The sequence below is a fragment of the Peromyscus californicus genome, unplaced genomic scaffold, assembly GCF_007827085.1.
Source record: "Peromyscus californicus insignis strain IS unplaced genomic scaffold, ASM782708v3 Scaffold_24__1_contigs__length_46423439, whole genome shotgun sequence".
NCBI lineage: Eukaryota > Metazoa > Chordata > Mammalia > Rodentia > Cricetidae > Peromyscus > Peromyscus californicus.
The window spans coordinates 5,002,005-5,023,447 of NW_026294535.1; the positions used below are offsets into that span (position 1 = coordinate 5,002,005).

A 21,443-nucleotide genomic window follows, 5' to 3' on the forward strand; every position below is an offset into this window, starting at 1 on the left:
CCAGCCTGGGCTACAGAGTAAAGCTTCTGTCTTAAAAAAAAAAAGCCTCTAATCCCAGCACTCAGGAAACAGACAGAGGCAGGCAGATCTGTGTGTTCGAGGCTAGCCTGGTCTACAAAGTAAGTCCCAGGACAGCTGGGACTACACAGAGAAACCCTGTCTCAAAAAAACCAAACTGCCACCAACAAAATCAACCTTCAGTTGTTGGTTAATGACTGTTACTAATGACTTGAAGAAGATAACGGCACAGATAAAACACACTCAGGGCACAGGGAGGAGACAAGCCCCGGGAGGCTGTGGTTGAAGAAGAAACAACCTGAAAAGAGGCTTCTCTCAAGAGAGTCTACAACACACCAGCCAGGCAGCCCGGCCACCGAGCACATGGTGAAGCCAGGCCTATGATACTTACCGCCTGCTTCTTGGCGACCACACAAAACTTGATAAACCACAGACACGCCATTCACACAGCACACAATGTTAGAACGAGAACCAGCGTTACGAGATCAGGTCATGTCAGGGGCTCAGGCATCAGGACACTAGATACTTGGGGTGGGGATGCTGTAGGAAGCCTGGAGAGCCTGGCTGGCTGGCCTCTGTCCACCAGGAATGGAATAGGACAGTACATATCTTGCCCCATGTGCCAATCATCCAACTATAATAACCACCAACGTTTTACCAACCTCTGTTGCTATGTGGGTTGAGTTTGTTTTGATTTGTTTTTTAAGCACTGCATTTTAAGGAAATCTAGTAGTTTATGGACTTGTCACAATGCTAGCACGTGACAGGGAAGTCATCACTAGTCACTCAATGCCCAAAAGCCAGTGGTTCAAACTCTCATGCAATGTATTCATTACAACTAAGTTCTGTCCACAGCCCTGAGCGTCAAAGCACCCCAGTCACAGCACCCTGGAAGCTCAGAGTTCAAGAAGTGCTTCTGAAACTTTTCAATGGGTAGCTCTGGGCTAACCCAGGCCAACGTGGGCTATTAGCAGAACTCATCTCAGAACGAAGCTCCAGGTATTGAGATGGTGGGTCACAAGACCACAGCTCACAGGCGCTTCTCTTCTCCCATACCTGTGTCCTCGACTTTCCATCCATAGTTGCGGGAGTCTTTCAGGGCTTGTCCTAACAAAGCTGCCTGGTGCATCAGCTTTTTAGGTATGCACCCCACATTCACACATGTTCCTCCAAGACCTGCAACACCAGAGAAGTCAGTTCATACCCACTTCAGGACCTTCAAAGAAGCCAAAGATTATTAAGATGTAATGAGACGCTATTATTATTATTATTATTATTATTATTATTATTGCTCAGTGTGGCCAACACTGTTAAAGTCTGTTCCCAAGTCTCCTGGCATTTCTAATGTCATAGAGCCTATGTACAGAGGACAGTTGTCATCCTGAAACAAAACAGACAGATTTCCACAGTTTCTATAACTTTCAGATTCAAAAGGCTGACAGTGACACAAAAATTGAAATTTTACTATGTGTGTAACGCTATACTTGCTACTAAATCTACACACAGAAATAAAGAAGAGGTTGTTATACTAAACATGGTTATGTGCAGATCTGAAAATGTGTATAAAATTTGGTGTCTCTGTGATAGAGTTTTTGAGGAAGCAGCCTGTAGTTTTTAGGGATTCTCCACAGAACTCCTATGTTAAAACTCCTCTCTCCCAAAACAGTCATCTCTAAGCTGAGAGAAGAGTGTGATCACTTATTTCCATCAGAACAAAATGCAGGTGGAGAGGGGAAGTGGCTAGGGAGCTCACAGTTCAAAGGTATGTCTTCTGAGGAGAACACCACCACAGAATCACCATGAGGTCCTAACTCACAGGTCAGGGAATGAATCCAGCACCAAGATCCGCACCCCTGGAGTGTGGAACACCAATCATGCGCTGGCTGGATGAGTTAACAGGCTGCGATGCCACTGTGTCTGGCTACACTACCACCCGCTACTGCTAATGCGGGGAGCCGAGTCCTCTTTATAAAGTGTACCAGTCACTTCTCTAAATGAGCCCATTATCTGCCTTCATTGGTCCAAAGTCCTCAACTTGTCCTGGAAAGTGCTGTCCAGTTTGACCCGCCTTCCTTCCCACTTTTACTTCTTATTACATCCAGCTCCAACTACCCAACTATACCCACAAAGGACGCTTACCTGCCTCCAGACCTATGAATCTACTCTGTGAGAATGTAGCAAACACTGCCTGATTTCCGCTTCAGCTTTTAGCACATCCACCCCATTTCTCCCGCAGTGCTTCTAGAGGGCACTTCTTCACAAACCCTGCCTTACAAATGGCACAGCTAAGCTCTCCTCTACCCCAGAGGCCCCTCCTAGAGTACCCTCTCCACTAACAGCAAAGGGCTCGCTTATCTTTCGTTTCCCACTATAGGAGAAGTCCCACAGGGACAGGAACTTCTTCCACAGCGAGGGCACCACTACAGCCCATGCCCTGCTTCACAAGGAACTGACACACAGTCAATGAATGAGCAGCCAATATATCATTCACCAAGACGCAGAATGGCTACAGCTGACTTATTCAGGTGTAAGGTGGATTTAGGGGAGAATGCTCCACTGTAGAAGAGATCATGAAATGTCTGTCACCTTGGCCAGCTGGTGGTCAGGGTTTCTGCTGAACCTAAATCTACAGCATTTAGCTCAGTTCTCATGAAGAGCTGGGCTTTAGGAGTCATCAATGTCACTGCCAGGGGAAAGGACAAACCACGTGTGCAGTAGCTCAGAAACTCACCCCATCTGGTGCCAAGAGGAGTTGGTGTGACGAAATCCAAGACCAGCACCTTCTTGTCAAATCTGGCTGCCTCCTGGGAAAGAGAATTATTAAAATGAGTTAACAACAGGATGGAAATAGGGGCTGGCCCTCACGCTCTAAGGCACAACCAATCACAGATCAATGTGTGGGAACCCTGCACTGTTGATTAGCTCAGCGGTAGGACAGGCTAAGACAAAGATTACACAGATTATAACTGAAAAATCGTTAGAGCTGGCAGCCCTTGGATGACCTCTGCACAATTCCTCTCAAACACTAACAGACACAGCACAGATCTAAATGGTAAACACTTGGTAAGGCCCAAGGCGTCTGCCTCACCCTGTTCCCCGGAAGGCAACACCTGAAAACTAAGTATTACCCACTTCTGTCTAAGCCAGCGTACTGGAGGGGGCTTCGGTTTTGTTTTTCTGGAACTGCCTTGTAGAGACCATTGTTCTCACAGAGTAAGCATGGTCTACTGGAGAGCAAGGACTGAGGCCGTGTGTCCTTCAAACACGCCACCATCAGAGAAGGAAACACAGGTGCTACTGCTGAGTCACCTTTAGCAAAGCCCTGCTTCATGCCAGATACCCGCCTGCTCCTGATGTGGGAGGTGCATGAGATCACCTTCACAGGCTGACCACAGGAGGCACCTTTGTCAGAGATCCTGCAGGAAGGATGGCAGGCCTGAGGGCCGTCACACAGGCATCTCCTGTACCTCAAGCCAGGGCCAGAGCCTCACACTTAAGCGGCTTTCCTATTTTCAGAGCCTTTCCCAGTCAGGCCCTGAACCAGTTATTCTCAAATCACCCCACACACACCAGAGGCAAATCAGTTTTGATTAAGTTTAAGAACTAACTGTTCATTGAAGATTAATTACAGAGAAATCAAAGTGAAAAAGATCAAATGTTTTTAAAAAATCAAAAAACAGCTGGGCTGCAGTGGTGTACGCCTTTAATCCCAGCACTCAGGTGGCAGAGCCAGGCGGATCTCTGTGAGTTCAAGGCCAGCCTGGTCTACAGAGCGAGATCCAGGATGGGCACCAAAACTACACAGAGACACCCTGTCTCGAGAAACCAAAAAACAAAACTAAACAAAACAAAACAAAAGTATGTAACTTCAAACCATTTCCATACACCTTTACTGTCCTTGAAAAGAAAAAAAAACAAGCAAATTTAGAATGAAACAAAGTGTGCCTTAAACCCCTGGGCTCTGAACTTTACCTGAAGGGCCAACATTTAGTCTGGAAAGTGACTTACAAAGTGGTCCCTTTATATGTCTAATAGACGCCTAAGTCAATGGGAAAACACAAGCCTGTCTGGGGCAAATCCAGAGTGTGGAACAGCCAGGGGTAGGAGCACTGCGTCACTGCAGCGTCACTGCAGCGTCACTGCAGCGTCACTGCAGCGTCACTGCAGCGTCACTGCAGCGTCACTGCGTCCGAACCATCGCCCCGACGGACGCCACAGCACAGAGGGCCTTCCTTGCCTTAGCTGCCGCCAGTCCTCCGGAGCCTCCTCCAATGATGATGAGGTCGAAGTCGTAGGACCCGGGCGGGTCTTTGGAACCATTCATTGTCGGCAGCGTCTGAAGTTGGCCTTTCTGATGTGGCTGCAGGAAAACAACATAAAGGAAAAGAATTGAACTGAAAAGCAGCAATGTCCAAAAAGCTTTGGAAATCTTTCTTTCAAGAAAAGCAAAGGTCATTTTCAAGGAAAATGTCGACTCTCACTGCAGCTCCACGTACAAACATCCAGCCTTCCTGAAGGGGACCAGTGCTTCTTTTCATCAAGGCCAGGATCGCCGATCCTGCATCCCAGTGCCCTTCCCCACTCCTGCTACCTACTCTTAAGTGTCCACACAACTCCACATACTGACAGCCTATCCAAACCGACTAACATCTAAACAAAGATGGATTAACACTTCTCTCTCCAGAATTCAGTGTTTTACAAGCACGTATTAATTACACAAAATGGGTTTCACCGATATTTTCATACTGACTGCCCCGGATTTTTTGGTTTTTTCTTACCTGGTTATATTTACTTATTTATTTATTTGTAGGGGAGGGAGCCTGCCACAGCATGGTTGTGGAAATCAGAGGAAAATCTGCTGGAGTAAGTTTATCAGCTTGGTGACTTACCTGCTCAGCCATATCTCACCAGCCCTTCCTGGAGTTTTTAAACTAGGTTTTAAATTAGGTTTCTCTCACTATGAGGAAAACAAAACACAGAAACAGAAAACTTCTACTGAAATTCTCCCAATTGCAGTGTGAGACTATTAGATATAACTGCCCAGCATGTTTTTAATAGTGCCGCCAGCAACGGAATTTGGCAATCACCTTTACTTTCCAGTAAAAACAATCAGTGGGTTAAGGTCCTAGGCTAAGAAGGGAGTCTGGGAAACAGCGAACACAATGATGTTAACACAGCAAGTGCAAAGTGGGCCAAGATTTGGGACTTTATTACATTGTGTGGTTGAAATGCAAAAACCTAAAATGTCAGAAAAATCACTAACCAGTATTGATCGACATGTAAGTTAAATGTCTCTGCCTCTACAAGGTATTCTATAGGCTGGGGGATTTTGTTTTATGACACAGTGTCTCACTATGTAGCTCTGGGTCTCCTGGAACTCCCTATACAGACCTGCCACTGCCTCCCAAGTGCTGGGATTAAAGGTGGACACAACCACGCTCAGCCTCAAAGTCACGGTCTTATGCATGCACTCTACCGCCCAGCCCTCGTGGGACATTTAACCAGGCAGGAGAAGGTAGGACTCCATGAAGCTCATCACTTTAGCATGCACAGCTAAAGTTCTGTTTCGTTTCTGTTTCAGTATTTGCATGTATCAGACTTCAAAAACAGGTACCAAGGAAAAATTGTAAATATCTTTCCATTCTAGTGTACACACATTAGCTTTATATGTAACTAGCTACATTCACACTGTTTTAACAATACATTCACTACTACCTTATAATAAAACCCTGGGCTAGTGACCATAATGACTGAAAAGTCAGTAAGTACAATAAAAACATGTTTAAATCCAGTTCTACCCTCAGTAACTAGACACCCCCACACTTACCAGCCCAGACTGCGTGTTTTTCTCCTGCCTACAATCAGGTGTGGAGGGTGGAGGGCAGAGACGGGGGTCAGTAGAACAGGGCGTCTGGGATTTGGAGGGGGGTGCCGTGGAGGAGTGTGAAGAAGGAAGCACAGCCCCATGGGTGCCTCTCAGCTGCAGCCGGGGCGCACACAGTGGCCGGGGGGCTGGAGGGAGGAAACCTGGAAACCAGCAACAGTTGGGGCAAGTCTGCGCCACCCAGACCGTCTGCACAAAAGGTCTACCTCGAGAAGCTGGGAAGCACAGCCAGCATTCGTGAGCTGGCATGATGACCAAAGCTTCTCCTTCAATGCAGAGCACTGTGGGGAAAAACAAGCTGGTAGTAACAGCCCCTCAGATCAAAGTACGCCAGATGACCAGCATGACTCATCCCGGGGGGTCACCAAAAGCATGAGGCTCATCTGTTGGTTTTAAAGGGTAAACAAAAAACTTAAACAGATGTTCTTAAAAAATAACCACTGTTGCCAGGTGGTGGCGGACGCCTTTAATCCCAGCACTTGGGAGGCAGAGGCAGGAGGATCTCTGTGAGTTTGAGGCTAGCCTGGTCTACAGAGCAAGTTCCAGGACAGCCAGGACTGTTACACAGAGAAACCCTGCCTACAAAAAACAAAAACAAACAAACAAACCATTGTGTGGCTGAGGCAATGAATGGACCAGTAGTTCAGTGTCCCGTTCTTGTAGAGTCTGATTCCCAGACACCAGTTTACACACACACACACACACACACACACACACACACACACACACACACACACACACTTAAAAATCGTTTTAAAAAAATGGAGAGGAGTTATGGTTCTGTGGTTAAAAACACCAGCTGCTCTTCCAAAGGACCTAGGTTCAATTCCCAGCACCCACATGGCAGCTCACAATTGTCTTGTTACTCCACAGGCACCAGGCACACAAGCTATGCACAGACATACATGCAGACAAACATCATACACATAAAAACAAAGTAATAATAACCGACAGCACTTGGGTGTGGCTTTTGTTCAACTGGTGAACAAAAGACAGGCACAAAAGTCAATCCTCTTCTGGAACCACTGTTCAGAATGACACGTAAGAACATGGAGATAGAGGACAGCACAAGGGGATGACGGTGCCGATCCTGGGGTCATCATTTTAAAGTACAGTCATTGAGAAATCAAAGGTATACAGATCAGCGTTCCCATTTTCCCTCGACGGATGAAGATCCCCTTACGTGGAACATGAGATCCAATCCGAAGATACCTGTCTTTGTGAATGGACGCATGTTTCCATGTAACAATGGCATATCCCACATACATACCCACGGTATGCTGAATGGGATAGGAATGAATGTGATCTGAACTCATTCTTAAAAAGACCAGATGTCATCAAGTAGAGGAAGATCTATCCTAAAGTAAACTGAAGAAATTGGAAGCCAAAGGCCCCCAACGGAGCACTCTGAAGCTGTCATGAACATGTCTGTCTCTGATTCACTAGGATAAAAAAATCATAGCTAGGGGCTGATGACAGCTAGATTAAGCATTTGGTCTTTGAGAAACGGCTATCTTAGAAATCTTGACCTCAATGGACAGCAAAGGAATCACACTTGAAACCCCATAAATAAAAATTTTACTTAAAAAATAACTATTAGAATCTCAAATTCATTTTAACTGCATGTTCTTAGGACAAACAGGTACACAACAGAAAAATAAAAACCTCTTGCCCTTGAAACCAACCTTTTGCAATACACCTAAGCGAGAACAAATATATTCTAAAAGGCCACACCCTCCCTCTTCCAAAGGTTTATGTGGTGGTTTGAAAGGAAATGGCCCCTAGGGACTCACAGGGAGTGGTACTATCAGGAGGTGTGGCCTTGTTGAGGAACTATGGGGATGGGCTTTGAGGTCTCCGAAGCTCAAGCCAGGCTCAGGGTGGCACTCTCTTCCTACTTGGCAACTGGGATGTAGAACTCTCAGCTCCTTCTCCCGCACCATGTCCGTCTGCTGAGCCACGCTTCCCGCCATGATGACAATGGACTAAACTGCTGAACTGTAAGCCAGCCCCAATTAAATGTTCTCCTTTATAAGAGTTGTCATGGTCACGGTGTCTCTTCACAGCAATAGAAACTCTAACTAAAATAGTTTATGAAGTATTCTTTACCAAAATTCTGTATCTAATGGATTTTTACAGTTCAAGCTTTAAATCAAATTATATCAACTAACTTTTAACAAAAACAAAAAAGTATGCCACAGGAGCTTGAATCTTTAAGATTTAACTGGCCAATGTGAACAGCTGAAGCATTCAGCTGACCCTAGAACTGAACACTACACTTTCATTTTAACCCTACTTAAAATTGAACTAGCGATCATTCAGCGCCAACTAAATAGATTCCCACTCAAAATGTAATCCAATGAGAACAGCTCCCCAAGACAGGAACCAGAGCTGTCTGTGTCCCGATTTTGGTCTAGCCAAACCCATTTTTGTTGGACATCCAGCCTCCAAGACTGCTACGGTAGTGCTGTCTAAAGCTATTGGGTGTTTGGCGATTTGTTACGCAGCAGAAGGAAATCAGCACAGCCAGGACACTGTAAATCACATTCTGGATGGAGCATGCTCTACCATTCTCCTCCGGCAACCCCCGCAGTGCCTGGTACAGTTGAGTCAGTTAGCCGTGTGCATGTTACAATCAGTTGTCAACAGATTCCCCCAGAACAAAGGGAAGGAAGTTACTTACAAAGCGTGAGACTCCATTACTGAGTCTCCAACACAGAAGTAGGTGGCACCGTGCAATGGACTGAGTGTCCACAATGAGACAAATACTGTGCTAGACATGTTTGTGCACATTAAATCCCATCAAATCCAAGCCAGTTGTCATCTCTGTTTCAGCTATGACAGGCTACAGCACTAAACTTGCCCAAGCTGGTGAGATCAATCAACAGATAAAGTCACCTGCCACCAAACTCAAGTTTAATCTCTGGGACCACAGATGGAAAAAGAACCAACTCCCAAAAGCTGTCTTCTGACCTCCAAATGGCCAGGCACATCAAATTAACTAATTAATTTAAATGGCTTTAAAAAAAATACGGGAGAAGCTTCCGCGGTGGCGAAATCAGTAAAAGCGCTAGCTGCACAAACCTTGACTCCCTGAGTTCAATCCCCAGATCGATCACACAGTAAACGAAACAACTTTCAAAAGCTGCCCCTTTATGGTGGCACATGCCTTTAATGCCAGCGCTTGGGAGACAGGCAGGTGGAGCTCCGTGAATCTGGGGCCAGCTTGGTCTACAGAGCAAGATCTTGTCTCAAGGAAAAAACAAAAAAAAAGAGATTACAAGTATGTGCGCGCATGTGCACACACACACACACAACATTCAAACACATCTTTCTTTAATCTCTTGCTTTTCCCAATACATCACACCTAGTAACTATAATCACATACATTTTTTCTAGTTTAATCCTGTAATCTTGCTTTAGATTTTGAGTGTTTTGCCTGTGCGTATGTGTACCACATGTGCCTGGTGCCATCAGAATTCTAACTTTAAAACAAAACCCGTAAACTTCCTCCTTAGAGTGAGCTTCTTTTACTGGACCTTGACAATTCAGTTCATTTCTATAACTGAATTTGTCTTCTATTGCTCAATTCTTTTTCCAAGGTCCCTACTTTGAATCCAAAATAATGCAACAAACCGTGTAATATTACAACTAGTAAAAGCAAAAGCAAGAGCCCAGAGTGATAATATAAAAAAAAATAAAAATAAAAGCCGGGCGGTGGTGGTACACACCTTTAATCCCAGTACTCTCGAGTTCGAGGCCAGCCTGGGCTACAGAGTATAGAAGAACGGTCTTGTTAAATAAGAAACACAGAGCCAATGCAGAGATGAAAGAGTCAGTTCTAGGACAGGCACAAAGCTACACAGAGAAACCCTGTCTCGAAAAAAATAAAAATAAAAAGTAAAAAATCACCCGTCCCACCTGATCAGAAAACTAACCTCTCCCAAGCCTCTTTATTTTCTACCGTGTTTTCAAGCCGTCTACATGTCAGAACACAACCAGGTAGAGGCATTGACAATTCGGTCTGCTGAGGAAGGAGCCGAGTCGGATCTTGTAACCCAGCAGCATGTTCTCTTCCCAACGCTGACCTCCCAAAGGGCCCAGGGCTCTGGCTGAGAGATGCCAGGATGAGGCTCGTCAGACCAGACGATGCTGCCCTTCATCTTGAAGGATGGCCGGCGCTGACGCCTGAGCACGTCTTCATGTTCGAAGGGGAAACAGCGGCTATACAAAGTGTCTGTCTCATTGGGGTTTTTCTCCTGAATTCTCTATACATTACTGGTATAATAAAAACTTTCTCCACCAAAGACCCCTCCTCTCAGCTGGGCGGTGGTGGCGCACGGCTTTAATCCAAGCACTCGGGAGGCAGAGGCAGGCGGATCTCTGTGAGTTCGAGGCCAGCCTGGTCTACAAAGCGAGTTCCAGCAAAGGCGCAAAGCTACACAGAGAAACCCTGTCTTGAAAAACCAAAAAAAAAAAAGACCCCCTCCTCTCAATCTGGGTGTCACTTAGACGCTGGATTTCCTCTCCCCACCCCCTCCTTCCTTAGATTAGTAGGAAATTTTACTGTTACTATTAAGCATAACAAAAACACCACTAACCACATCAGTGGCAGACTTTTCCACCACCAAAGACTTACATCCATAAAAATAGCTCAGGGCATGTCTGCTGCCTCTTCTGGAATTATTTTAATAACCCAAATTTTCTGTATCAACCACCAAATAATTCGCACGCTCACACGCACGTACTCACATGCACGCACGCACGCACGCGCCCCACTAATGTTGAGGGCAGAAGCTAAGGCAGTCCTCAAGCTAAGAAAGCACTCAGCCACTGAACTACATCCCCTGTTGTCCCGTAATTTACATTATTAAAACCGCAAAGCACCAAAGACAGGAAAAAAAAAAACCTTATAAATTACGCAAACACCTTAAAAGGAGGTCCCAACTTGCAATACCCGGAGCAGTGCCTCCTTTAATGTTATCTTCTATACTGTCAGCACGACTCCTCAAATGAGCCCTGTCTCCATCCAACCCAGGCCCACAAGAAACGGGGTTTGCGGTGCAAGCATGAGGGGTGATGGAGAATTCACAAATCCTGCTGTACAGGCCCAGATACAGAGCAAACCCTCTTGAGTTTGTGCTTTTAATATTTACGTATATGTAGACGGGCGGTGGTGGCGCACGCCTTTAATCCCAGCACTCGGGAGGCAGAGGCAGGAGGATCTCTGTGAGTTCGAGGCCAGCCTGGGCTACCAAGTGAGTTCCAGGAAAGGCGCAAAGCTACACAGAGAAACCCTGTCTCGAAAAACAACAAAAAAAATATTTACGTATTTACGTATCATGCACACTACTTGCATTGTAGTGCCTGCATGACAGAAAAGACCATCCCATAGAGATGGTTGTGAGCCACCGTGTGGGTGCTGGGAATTGAACTCATGACCTCTGGCAGAGCAGCCAGTGCTCTCAGCCATTGAGCCATCTCTCCAGCCTCCCCCCCCCACCACACACACACACACACACTTTTTAATCAGGGTCAATTGGGACAACTATCCCAAGTTGTTACATGATGAACCAGCACTGATTCCTCAGGACACTATGCAGAAATAACAGTGGGGAGATCAGTAAAGACAAGGCTACTGAGTGTGATAAAAACATCATCTACCTCTGAGAAGACTGGGAAGGTTGTCACGATTCCTGCTCAGCTTAACATTCGAGTAGAAAAGTTTCTTTAACTCTGCACATTCTCATGTCTCACTTGTCACAATTCCACACACTTGACCTTGTTTTCTTACCAAGAATGCCTTCTCAAAGGGCATGGAGGTGCACACCTTTAGTCCCAGCAAGTGGGAGGCAGAGGCAGGTCCAGGTGGATCTGAGTTCTAGGACAGTCAGAGCTTCAAAGTGAAACCCTGTCTCAAAACGACAGAACAAACAAACAAAAACCCAAGATGCCTTGGTTGCTTGAGTCTAACATGCGCTCTCTCTCTCTCTCTCTCTCTCTCTTTCTCTCGTTAAGCTCATTTATCAAGGAAACTGGAGTATGGAGATCCACTTTTTGGAAGGAAGCATGCCACCTATGTTTTTAGTCTTAATGCTGCCTGACTACTGACCAACTGCCCTTTTTTCTCACTCTTTCCCCACCCGGTGAGAAGCAGTTCAGTATCAGAGTCCTGGGTTTTGTTTTTACCAAGTCAGCTAATACCTCCTAAGAAACTCAAGAACTTACTAAACGTATGGTGTGGATTTCAAAAAACTTCCCCTAAGCACGACAGTCCATTTTTAAGTAAGATTATAACCTTCTAAGTTATATCAAGAAAAATACACTGCAAGGAGACAATTTCATTTGTTCTGGAAAATAGTTTACTAGAACATGTGCTTCTGTTTAGAATCTATTTTGAGATGCTAGTACAAGACGGAGTCATACACTACAAACAAAACCTTTAGTATGAGTTTTTGATCATAGCCTCTGAAATTTCAAAAGTGGAGACAATATTTTTCCAGTCCTGTAAACTCAAAGATATAACTCCCTGCTTCCTGCCGTAGGAACAGGAATCACTTTCTTCATCCGCCTGGTTAACATTAGTCGGCTCTAATATCGGCAGTCTGTCTTGGTCAAGCCTTATTCTCGCAAAGCCATCCCTTATAATGAAAGAAACATAGAAGATATTCTCCACAGTGCGAGAGAATGAGTTTGGATCAATCACAAACTCAAAATACGACACTGGAGTATCGGGGTACTTTTGAAAGTAGGTTTGCAGCAATCCCAAGATTCTTTCTACTTCTTTTTCTGTCGTCTCCTGATTAGCATGCGTGTCCAGCTTCCTCAACTTCGTAGGCATATCTCCATTTCCTTCCATTTTGCAAGCCCTTTTGTGATGTTCAAGCCGGGGCTTTCGTGCACGACGCTCTGCCTTAAACGAACCAAAAATGAAGTGGAACGTCTCAGCTCGCAGCATCCAGGTCGTCGCTTCCTTCTGCACCATCCCCCAGAAGGAAAGCGCCATGCTGTCATCGCAGTCGCTGAGCTCTTCACACTGGTCTTCCACCCAATTCAGGCCCACAAACACCAGCAGCAAGTCACAGAACGCAACGTGATTAAAAAAGCTCATATCAGAATTCAACTGCTTTGCTTTTTCTTTACCCAGATCCGAGGCCAAAACCAGGAACTGGGCGTCGAGGGCTGCCTCTCTGGTTCGGCTCACTCCATCGAACAGCACGTTGGCTTCCTCCAGGGCCTCGGTCAGCGAGTCGCTGGCCGTGTTCACGATGTCCTCCCGGTTCTGCTGCACATTGTAGATGAGCTGCCGGTACTGCCTGCGGATGCTGCGGCACTTCTCTCGGTCCACCGCCAGCTCCAGGAGGTCCGGGTGCATGCCCGGGGCCTCGGGACTCAGGTCGTCCGAGCAACAGTCCTCCTCCTCCTCCTCCTCCTTCTTCAGCGCCTCGGCCTCCTCCTCCCCCTGCTTCACCAGGTACCGCCAGCCCAGGCTTCCGACCAGCTCCTCGCCTTTCTCTGTGCCTCCAGTCAGGGAAGCGTCTCCTTTAGACATGGTGGTGGCACGCAGGCAACAGCTCTCCGAGGGCTAACGGTGGCGGCGACGGTTGTGGCGACTGGGGACAGTTGGAGCCGAGGCCTCCTGCCCATGCGCGAGCGGCCCCGCCCCCAGCCCGTCCCGTGACCACGCCCCCAGTGGGGCCCAGCTGCGGGTCGGCCAGGGGTCAGCTCCAGCCCCAGCCTTCCCCCAGCCTTCCCCCAGCCTCCTTTTCTGCCATGCTAATTTACGTTCCAGTGGGCGAGGGAGGCTCACGTTACACAAAAGCCATCTCAGAGGCGGCTCCACTCGAGGGTGGAAGAACAGTGGGCAGGACTCCGCAAAGGCGCTGTTTATCTGGAAGCCCGCCAAAGGCTACATAAAGGCTTTTCTCCTCTACTGAGGTGCTTAACCTGAATCCTAGAAGATGAGCAATCTACCAAGATTTTAAACATCATCTGTGATCGCATGTACCGGGTGAATAATCTGCTCTGGAAAAGCCAGCACCAGCTCACTGGAGACTCATCGGGCAGTCCTAGTGGTTCAGGTGTCAGCACACAGCGATGTAACAATACAAGGAGTATTTTGTTCTAAGCACAGCAGGCACTTGCCTACCACCACCACAGAAAGCTGGACTAGAGAGGGCAGTTCAGGGGAGAAGCAGCTGCTAGGCCCTGCTCCTTTGGTTCACCTGAACCCTGGGGAGGGGGCGGGGAGGCGGCCAGGACAAAGTCCTTCGCAATGAATGAAGCAAAGTAAGGTCTGTAGCTATACTAAATTATTCCAAAGGCCTTACTCAAGTGCAGTAATTTCTTTTTTCCAGGAGCAACTCAGAAACACTCGGGTTGGGCATGGTGGCACAAACCTTTAATCCTAGCACTTGGGAGGCAGAGGCAGGCAGCTCTCTGAGTTCCAGACCACCCTGGTCTCAGAGTAAGTTCCACAATAGCTAGGGCTACACAGGGAAACCCTGTCTTGAAAAACCAAAAAGACTGAGACACTTTTTCTTAAATTATAAAAAAAGTGCTATTTTGTATGTATGAGCATTTTGCCTACATGTATGTATGTGCACCATAGGCATGCCTGGTGCCTGAAGGGGTCAGACGCGGGCATCAGATCCTGTGTGTCCCAAGGAATGAGCGCTCTTTAACTTCTAGCCCCAGGAGTTCAAGTCATCCTGTCTAGAGTGAGACCTTGTCTCCAAAACAGACAGGAAGGGAGAGGAGGGAGGGAGAGAAAAACCACTGAAATATCAGAAATATATAAAATATACTTCCTTGGAGCTGGAGAGATGTCTCTCAGTGTTTGAGAGCCTTCCCAGCTCTTGCGGAGGACATTGGTTTGGTTTCCAGCACCCACATGGGGTCGTTCCCAACCACTGCCTGAACGCCAGCTCCTCCACTCTCTTCCGGCCTCCACTGGCACCCATGTGTGGTGCGGACAGACGGACGGACGGACGGACGGACGGACTGCACAGCAAAACTGCTGCTTGACAAAGTTCCGGCATTTCGACACCGCAGATCACTACTCTCCAGCACCGTTTGCTTTCATCTTTAATGATTCTCCCCGTGTTATGGGAGCTTCCTTTGGGAATTTTGTGTGAGCGTTGGTGAAGGATGAGAACAGTCTCTTTAAACAAAACAATTCTTCGGGAGAAAATCCCCACCACCGTGGAACCATGTAGCAGGATAACTCCGCCTATTCCCCCACAAGAGTCCCCACTGTGCCCCTGTCTTACCCCAGGAATAGAGAAGTTAAAGATTTACTAACTGGGCACACCTGGTCCCAGGGATGGAAAACACAGAGTAGAAACAATGGGCCCGGGCCCAGAGCCTGAGGCCACTTAGGGTAAGAGTTCAGACAGGACTGGTGGCAAGATCTGGTCTGCCCCCTGCGGAGCAGATCCTGCTAACAAGTTAGACTGGCTTTGCTCCCCTCTGCTATATACAGAAGCAGGCACTGAAGGAATCAGAATGGTGTGGTACAGATGGAAAAAGAGACCTCAGGACCGTCCCCGCTTTGGCCAGCTAATGAAGGAACAGGCCTGCAATCAGGAAATGGCTGGACGCTGTTCGCTACACGGTACACATGCGATGTCGTGCCTTTTGAAGAAAGAAATTGCTCTTAGAGGTTTGTTTCTCAGGTGTCAGTCGTCTCCTCTCAGGGACTCCACACCTTCTCCTTGGGACCTGAGCTCACTGGAGCGGGACTCCAGCACGTACACACACAGACCATAATACTCATGCCCACACATACATGTCCTCTGAACTCCACACATGACCATGGTACTCACGCCTACACATACATGTCCTCTGAACTCCACGCATGACCATGGTACTCACGTCCACACATACATGTCCTCTGAACTCCACGCATGACCATGGTACTCAAGCCTACACATACATGTCCTCTGAACTCCACACATGATCATGGTACTCATGCCTACACATACATGTCCTCTGAACTCCACACATGACCATGGTACTCACGCCCACACATACATGTCCTCTGAACTCCACACATGACCATGGTACTCATGCCTACACATACATGTCCTCTGAACTCCACGCATGACCATGGTACTCACGCCCACACATACATGTCCTCTGAACTCCACACATGATCATGGTACTCACGCCCACACATACATGTCCTCTGAACTCCACACATGATCATGGTACTCATGCCTACACATACATGTCCTCTGAACTCCATGCATGACCATGGTACTCAAGCCTACACATACATGTCCTCTGAACTCCACACATGACCATGGTACTCATGCCTACACATACATGTCCTCTGAACTCCACACATGATCATGGTACTCATGCCTACACATACATGTCCTCTGAACTCCACACATGACCATGGTACTCATGCCTACACATACATGTCCTCTGAACTCCACGCATGACCATGGTACTCATGCCCACACATACATGTCCTCTGAACTCCATGCATGACCATGGTACTCATGCCTACACATACATGTCCTCTGAACTCCACACATGATCATGGTACTCATGCCTACACATACATGTCCTCTGAACTCCACGCATGACCATGGTACTCACGCCTACACATACATGTCCTCTGAACTCCACACATGACCATGGTACTCACGCCTACACATACATGTCCTCTGAACTCCACACATGACCATGGTACTCACGCCTACACATACATGTCCTCTGAACTCCACACATGATCATGGTACTCACGCCCACACATACATGTCCTCTGAACTCCACGCATGACCATGGTACTCACGCCCACACATACATGTCCTCTGAACTCCACGCATGACCATGGTACTCAAGCCCACACATACATGTCCTCTGAACTCCACACATGACCATGGTACTCACGCCCACACATACATGTCCTCTGAACTCCACGCATGACCATGGTACTCACGCCTACACATACATGTCCTCTGAACTCCACGCATGACCATGGTACTCATGCCTACACATACATGTCCTCTGAACTCCACACATGACCATGGTACTCACGCCTACACATACATGTCCTCTGAACTCCACACATGACCATGGTACTCACGCCCACACATACATGTCCTCTGAACTCCACGCATGACCATGGTACTCACGCCCACACATACATGTCCTCTGAACTCCACGCATGACCATGGTACTCACGCCTACACATACATGTCCTCTGAACTCCACACATGACCATGGTACTCATGCCCACACATACATGTCCTCTGAACTCCACGCATGACCATGGTATTCACGCCTACACATACATGTCCTCTGAACTCCACACATGACCATGGTACTCACGCCCACACATACATGTCCTCTGAACTCCACGCATGACCATGGTACTCACGCCCACACATACATGTCCTCTGAACTCCACACATGATCATGGTACTCACGCCCACACATACATGTCCTCTGAACTCCACACATGACCATGGTACTCACGCCTACACATACATGTCCTCTGAACTCCACGCATGACCATGGTACTCACGCCCACACATACATGTCCTCTGAACTCCACACATGACCATGGTACTCACGCCTACACATACATGTCCTCTGAACTCCACGCATGACCATGGTACTCACGCCTACACATACATGTCCTCTGAACTCCACGCATGACCATGGTACTCACGCCTACACATACATGTCCTCTGAACTCCACGCATGACCATGGTACTCACGCCTACACATACATGTCCTCTGAACTCCACGCATGACCATGGTACTCACGCCCACACGTACATGTCCTCTGAACTCCACGCATGACCATGGTACTCACGCCCACACGTACATCAGACACATTCTTAATGGACTGGAAGGTCTGGAGGCACGGTTCAGAGGTTAAGAGCACTTGCAGCTTCTTCCAGAGGACTGAGGCTCATGACACCCTGTAACTCCACCTCTGGGGATCCAGCCTCCTCTGGCCTTTGTGGGCACCTGCACACACGGGATACATTCACAGAAACACAGATACAGACATACACCTAATTTAAAATTTAAAAATGGATGGGAAGAAAAGCCTGTTTCCCAATCTGTATCTACCCTATTTGGATTAGCCTAGACAGGTAGCTAAACCTTCAGCCCACCACTGTCCCTCATTTGTAAGACAGAAATTACAAAATTACTCTCAAGTATAGAATTAAGATTACATAATTGATTGGTGTATTTAACGATTAAGTAGGTACTTACTACAATTCCAAAGTATCTCAAAGACACTTTTACATACAAAGTAGTGGTTTACTTTTCACTGTTTTAGGGAAAGAACAGTGTTTTTAGGCTGAGGATGCAGCACAGCTGTATTTGTCCAATATGCACAAGGCCCTGGGTTTGATCCTCAGCACTGGGCATTGGTAGTGCACACCTGCAGACCTAATATCTGGGAGGTGGAGGCAGGAGGATCAGATTCAAAGTCACCTTCAGCTCCATAGCCAGCTTGAGGCCAGCGAGGGATACTTGAGACCCTGACTTAAGAAAAGAAAGAAAGGAAAAATACTTTTCAAAGGTTCACCCGTCAGGGGGGAATAAGCAGTAAGCATGTTCTACTGTAAAAATATCAGCAGGAAGAAAACTGCAACAGAAAATGGAAAAAAAAGTTTCGACTAATGAAAAATGTGTTTAGAACCCGAAGACGGGGCTGGAGAGATGGCTCAGAGGTTAAGAGCACTGGCTGCTCTTCCAGAGGACCCAGGCTCAATTCTGGAAACCACATGGTGGCCCACAACCATCTGTAATGAGATCTGGTGCCCTCTTCTGGCCCGCAGGTGTACATGGAGGCAGAACACTGTGTACATAATAAAATCTTAAAAAAGAGCCCTGAAGAGTAAAGAAAGCACTCTAACAGCTCTTCCAAGGCAGGTCCACGAAGAGGTTGGGTTTGCACATAAAGGTACTGTTCTCATGAATGACTCCTTGGATTCCACTAGAAGTCTTTAAAAGTACAGTAGTACCCCAAAGGGACTTTGAGTAAGTGTTCTTTCATATAAAGTGGATTATATTATTTTACAGTACTGGAGAGCGGACCCCGGGCCTCACACCTGCTAATCACACATGCTCCCAATGAGCTGTATACACCCAGGCACAGGGCAGCAGCATATTCATAAAGCAAAAGAGAAAATGCAAGTCAAGTCACACTAAATACCTTGCACCTAGACCGTGAAGTATTGTACAACACACAGAACCTCCAGCTTCCTCTGTGGTAACAACACATGCTTCGTGATACCTAAAAACTAATGACAACCCACACACTTCAGAACTCAAACACGCCAAGAAAGCATCGTTTTGATCAACACAAGAGGTGAAACACTGGGTACATGACTATTCGAGATAGAATTGAAGCAGGCCTGGGTTCAATTTAAAAATGCCTGCTTTGGAGGACTGGAGAGATGGCTCAGTGGTTAGGACTGATGCTCTTCCAGAGAACCTGGGTCCTTGGAGCCCAAGTCAGATCCTCACAAGCTCTGTAACTGCAGCTCCCCAGGGCCCTGTACTCACATGCAAATAACCACATATAAACACACACATCTTTAAAAAAAAAAAATGCTTAATTTCCACTTACTGCTCTCTAGGAGTATTTGAGTTTCCACATTTGCGCAATCAGTCTCCTGGGTATCCTAATCTATCCTAAAATGCTGTTGCTGGCTTTTTTCTTTTTTAATTACAGAAAAACATTTGTTGGTATACATTTTTTGGTAGTGTAGATTGGACCCAGGGCCTTGTGTGTGCCAGGCAATCCCTCTACTACTGAGCTGCACCTTAAGCCCTAACCAGCTTTTTGGCGGGTTGGTTGGTTTTTTGAGACAGTGTTTCTCTGTGTAGCCCTGGTTGTCCTGGAACTCACTCTGTAGCCCAGGCTGGCGTCAAACTCACAGAGCTCTGCCTGCCTCTGCCTCCCGAGTGCTGGGATTAAAGGCGTGCGCCCCCACCGCCCGACTATCAGAAGTATTTGCAAGTGTCTATACTAGCCTACAGAACTGAGTTAAAGATAACACGGTAACTCCTAGCCTGATGCAAGCAGCAAAGGCACCTGGTAAACCAGCCACTGTGGCCACACTTTCTTCCTGACCGACAAAGGCTCACCCGAACGTCATGCTAAAGGCGCTGTCAGATATAAAAAACTCCCCATTGTTTCCCAGTGTGCTACTCAGAACCAGTTCTGAACAGCTCAGAGTTTCACGTCTGACGGCCCATCTAAAATGAAATCCAAACCTTCAATGTTAACTCCCTTAAGTGAGTCTCTAGGTCCCTGCCACTCAATGAATATTTACGGAATGAGTATACGAATGGAGTGTTAATTATGGAATGCATATGAAGAGCTGAAGGACACAGGGAAGACATCATCATGGAAAGGCATGTCATCCTTCTGATGTCGTGGGCACAGTGGAATGAAGGCTCATTCAGCAAGCCTCTCATGAATGGAAGTCTAGTGTATGCCGGAACTACGCTAGGAATACTGGGATTCGCATGGGCTCCATCCCTATTCACAACACAAGATTCAGACCAGGAGCAGGCATGTGTCTCAGGAGCGGAAACACAAAGCCAGAGGCGTGAGCAGAGCAGAGTGAACTCTGCATACAGGGGATCTCTGGCATGCAACCCTGCCTCTGCCTGGTAGCCAGCTGTGGGATCTGGGCATGCTCCTGTAACTCTGGAGGCCTTTATTTTACCTGCGATACTGGATAACACCAGATCCTGCATCAGGCAGTTGTGAGAACTAGAGTCCAGCACACAACGGCTGTTACTGTTACTAAGGCATCTTCTTCAGTTAGAGAGGAGTATTAACAACACACCCTTGCACACACAGGCACACAAAGTAAGCCTTCCTCGCCCCCTTCATAAGAAAGCCGGAAAACTGTCTCTGGCAGGGTTCCTCCTTTTCCAGAAAGGAGGATTTGTGAGAGTGCTGTGGAAACACAGCGGTAACGTGGCCAAGGGGGTCTGCACAAAAAGTGATCTAAAGAACAGGCAGAGTGGGGATCTAGGGAACTACAGGTACGGCTGTTCCCAGGAGCTTACCGTAGCACGGGAGAGGAGGTGAAAGCAACCAGGAGGGCCCCGGCCAAGAAGTACCCAACACCACCCTGAAAAGTGAGCCCTTTACCCTGGAAGCATATCTGGCAACAAGAAGCAGCCATAAGGAAGACACCCTGGGCCCTGGGCCCCTAGCCAGGTTAGGGAGGGAGCGTTCGAAGTGTGGGGCCCACCTGAATGAGGTGCTTGAGGTGATGCAGGCAAGAAGAAACCTGTACCCTTCTCTGATGGCTATCAGGAAGAATCCAGGCTGCTGCTAACGTGGGTAGGCTTGAGACTACAGCATGAATACAACTGGGCTCCATCTTCTTGGAGGTGAATGTCACAAGGCTTTATTGTCTGCCTGTCACCTCCTCTATTTTTGCCATTAAGAAATTTGAGTCTCATGTGGACAAATTTTTTTGTTTTGTTTTGTTTTTGTTTTTTTTCGACACAGGGTTTCTCTGTGTCGTTTGGT

At 47.2% G+C, this 21,443-nt stretch overlaps 2 protein-coding genes across 6 annotated transcripts in view; both read right to left on the reverse strand.

Annotated features, from left to right (window-relative positions):
- Window positions 1-21,443, reverse strand: part of Txnrd1 (thioredoxin reductase 1) — a 90,874-nt gene that overhangs the window by 19,436 nt on the left and 49,995 nt on the right. For 4 of the 5 annotated variants that reach the window (XM_052752998.1, XM_052752997.1, XM_052752996.1 and 1 more), the window contains exons 2-4: window positions 4,256-4,378; window positions 2,750-2,822; window positions 1,075-1,194 (exon numbers count right to left, since the gene is read on the reverse strand). In XM_052752998.1, the coding sequence (XP_052608958.1) occupies window positions 1,075-1,194; window positions 2,750-2,822; window positions 4,256-4,342 (280 nt within the window). In that variant the 5' untranslated portion in view covers window positions 4,343-4,378. Of the gene's footprint in view, window positions 1-1,074; window positions 1,195-2,749; window positions 2,823-4,255; window positions 4,379-5,845; window positions 6,167-21,443 lie in introns of those variants that run through there. The other variant, XM_052752995.1, reaches the window with a different exon arrangement.
- On the reverse strand, window positions 6,196-16,614 carry Eid3 (EP300 interacting inhibitor of differentiation 3). Its single transcript, XM_052753001.1, has one exon. The coding sequence runs from the start codon at window positions 13,452-13,454 to the stop codon at window positions 12,345-12,347; it is 1,110 nt and encodes a 369-aa protein (XP_052608961.1). The 5' UTR covers window positions 13,455-16,614; the 3' UTR covers window positions 6,196-12,344.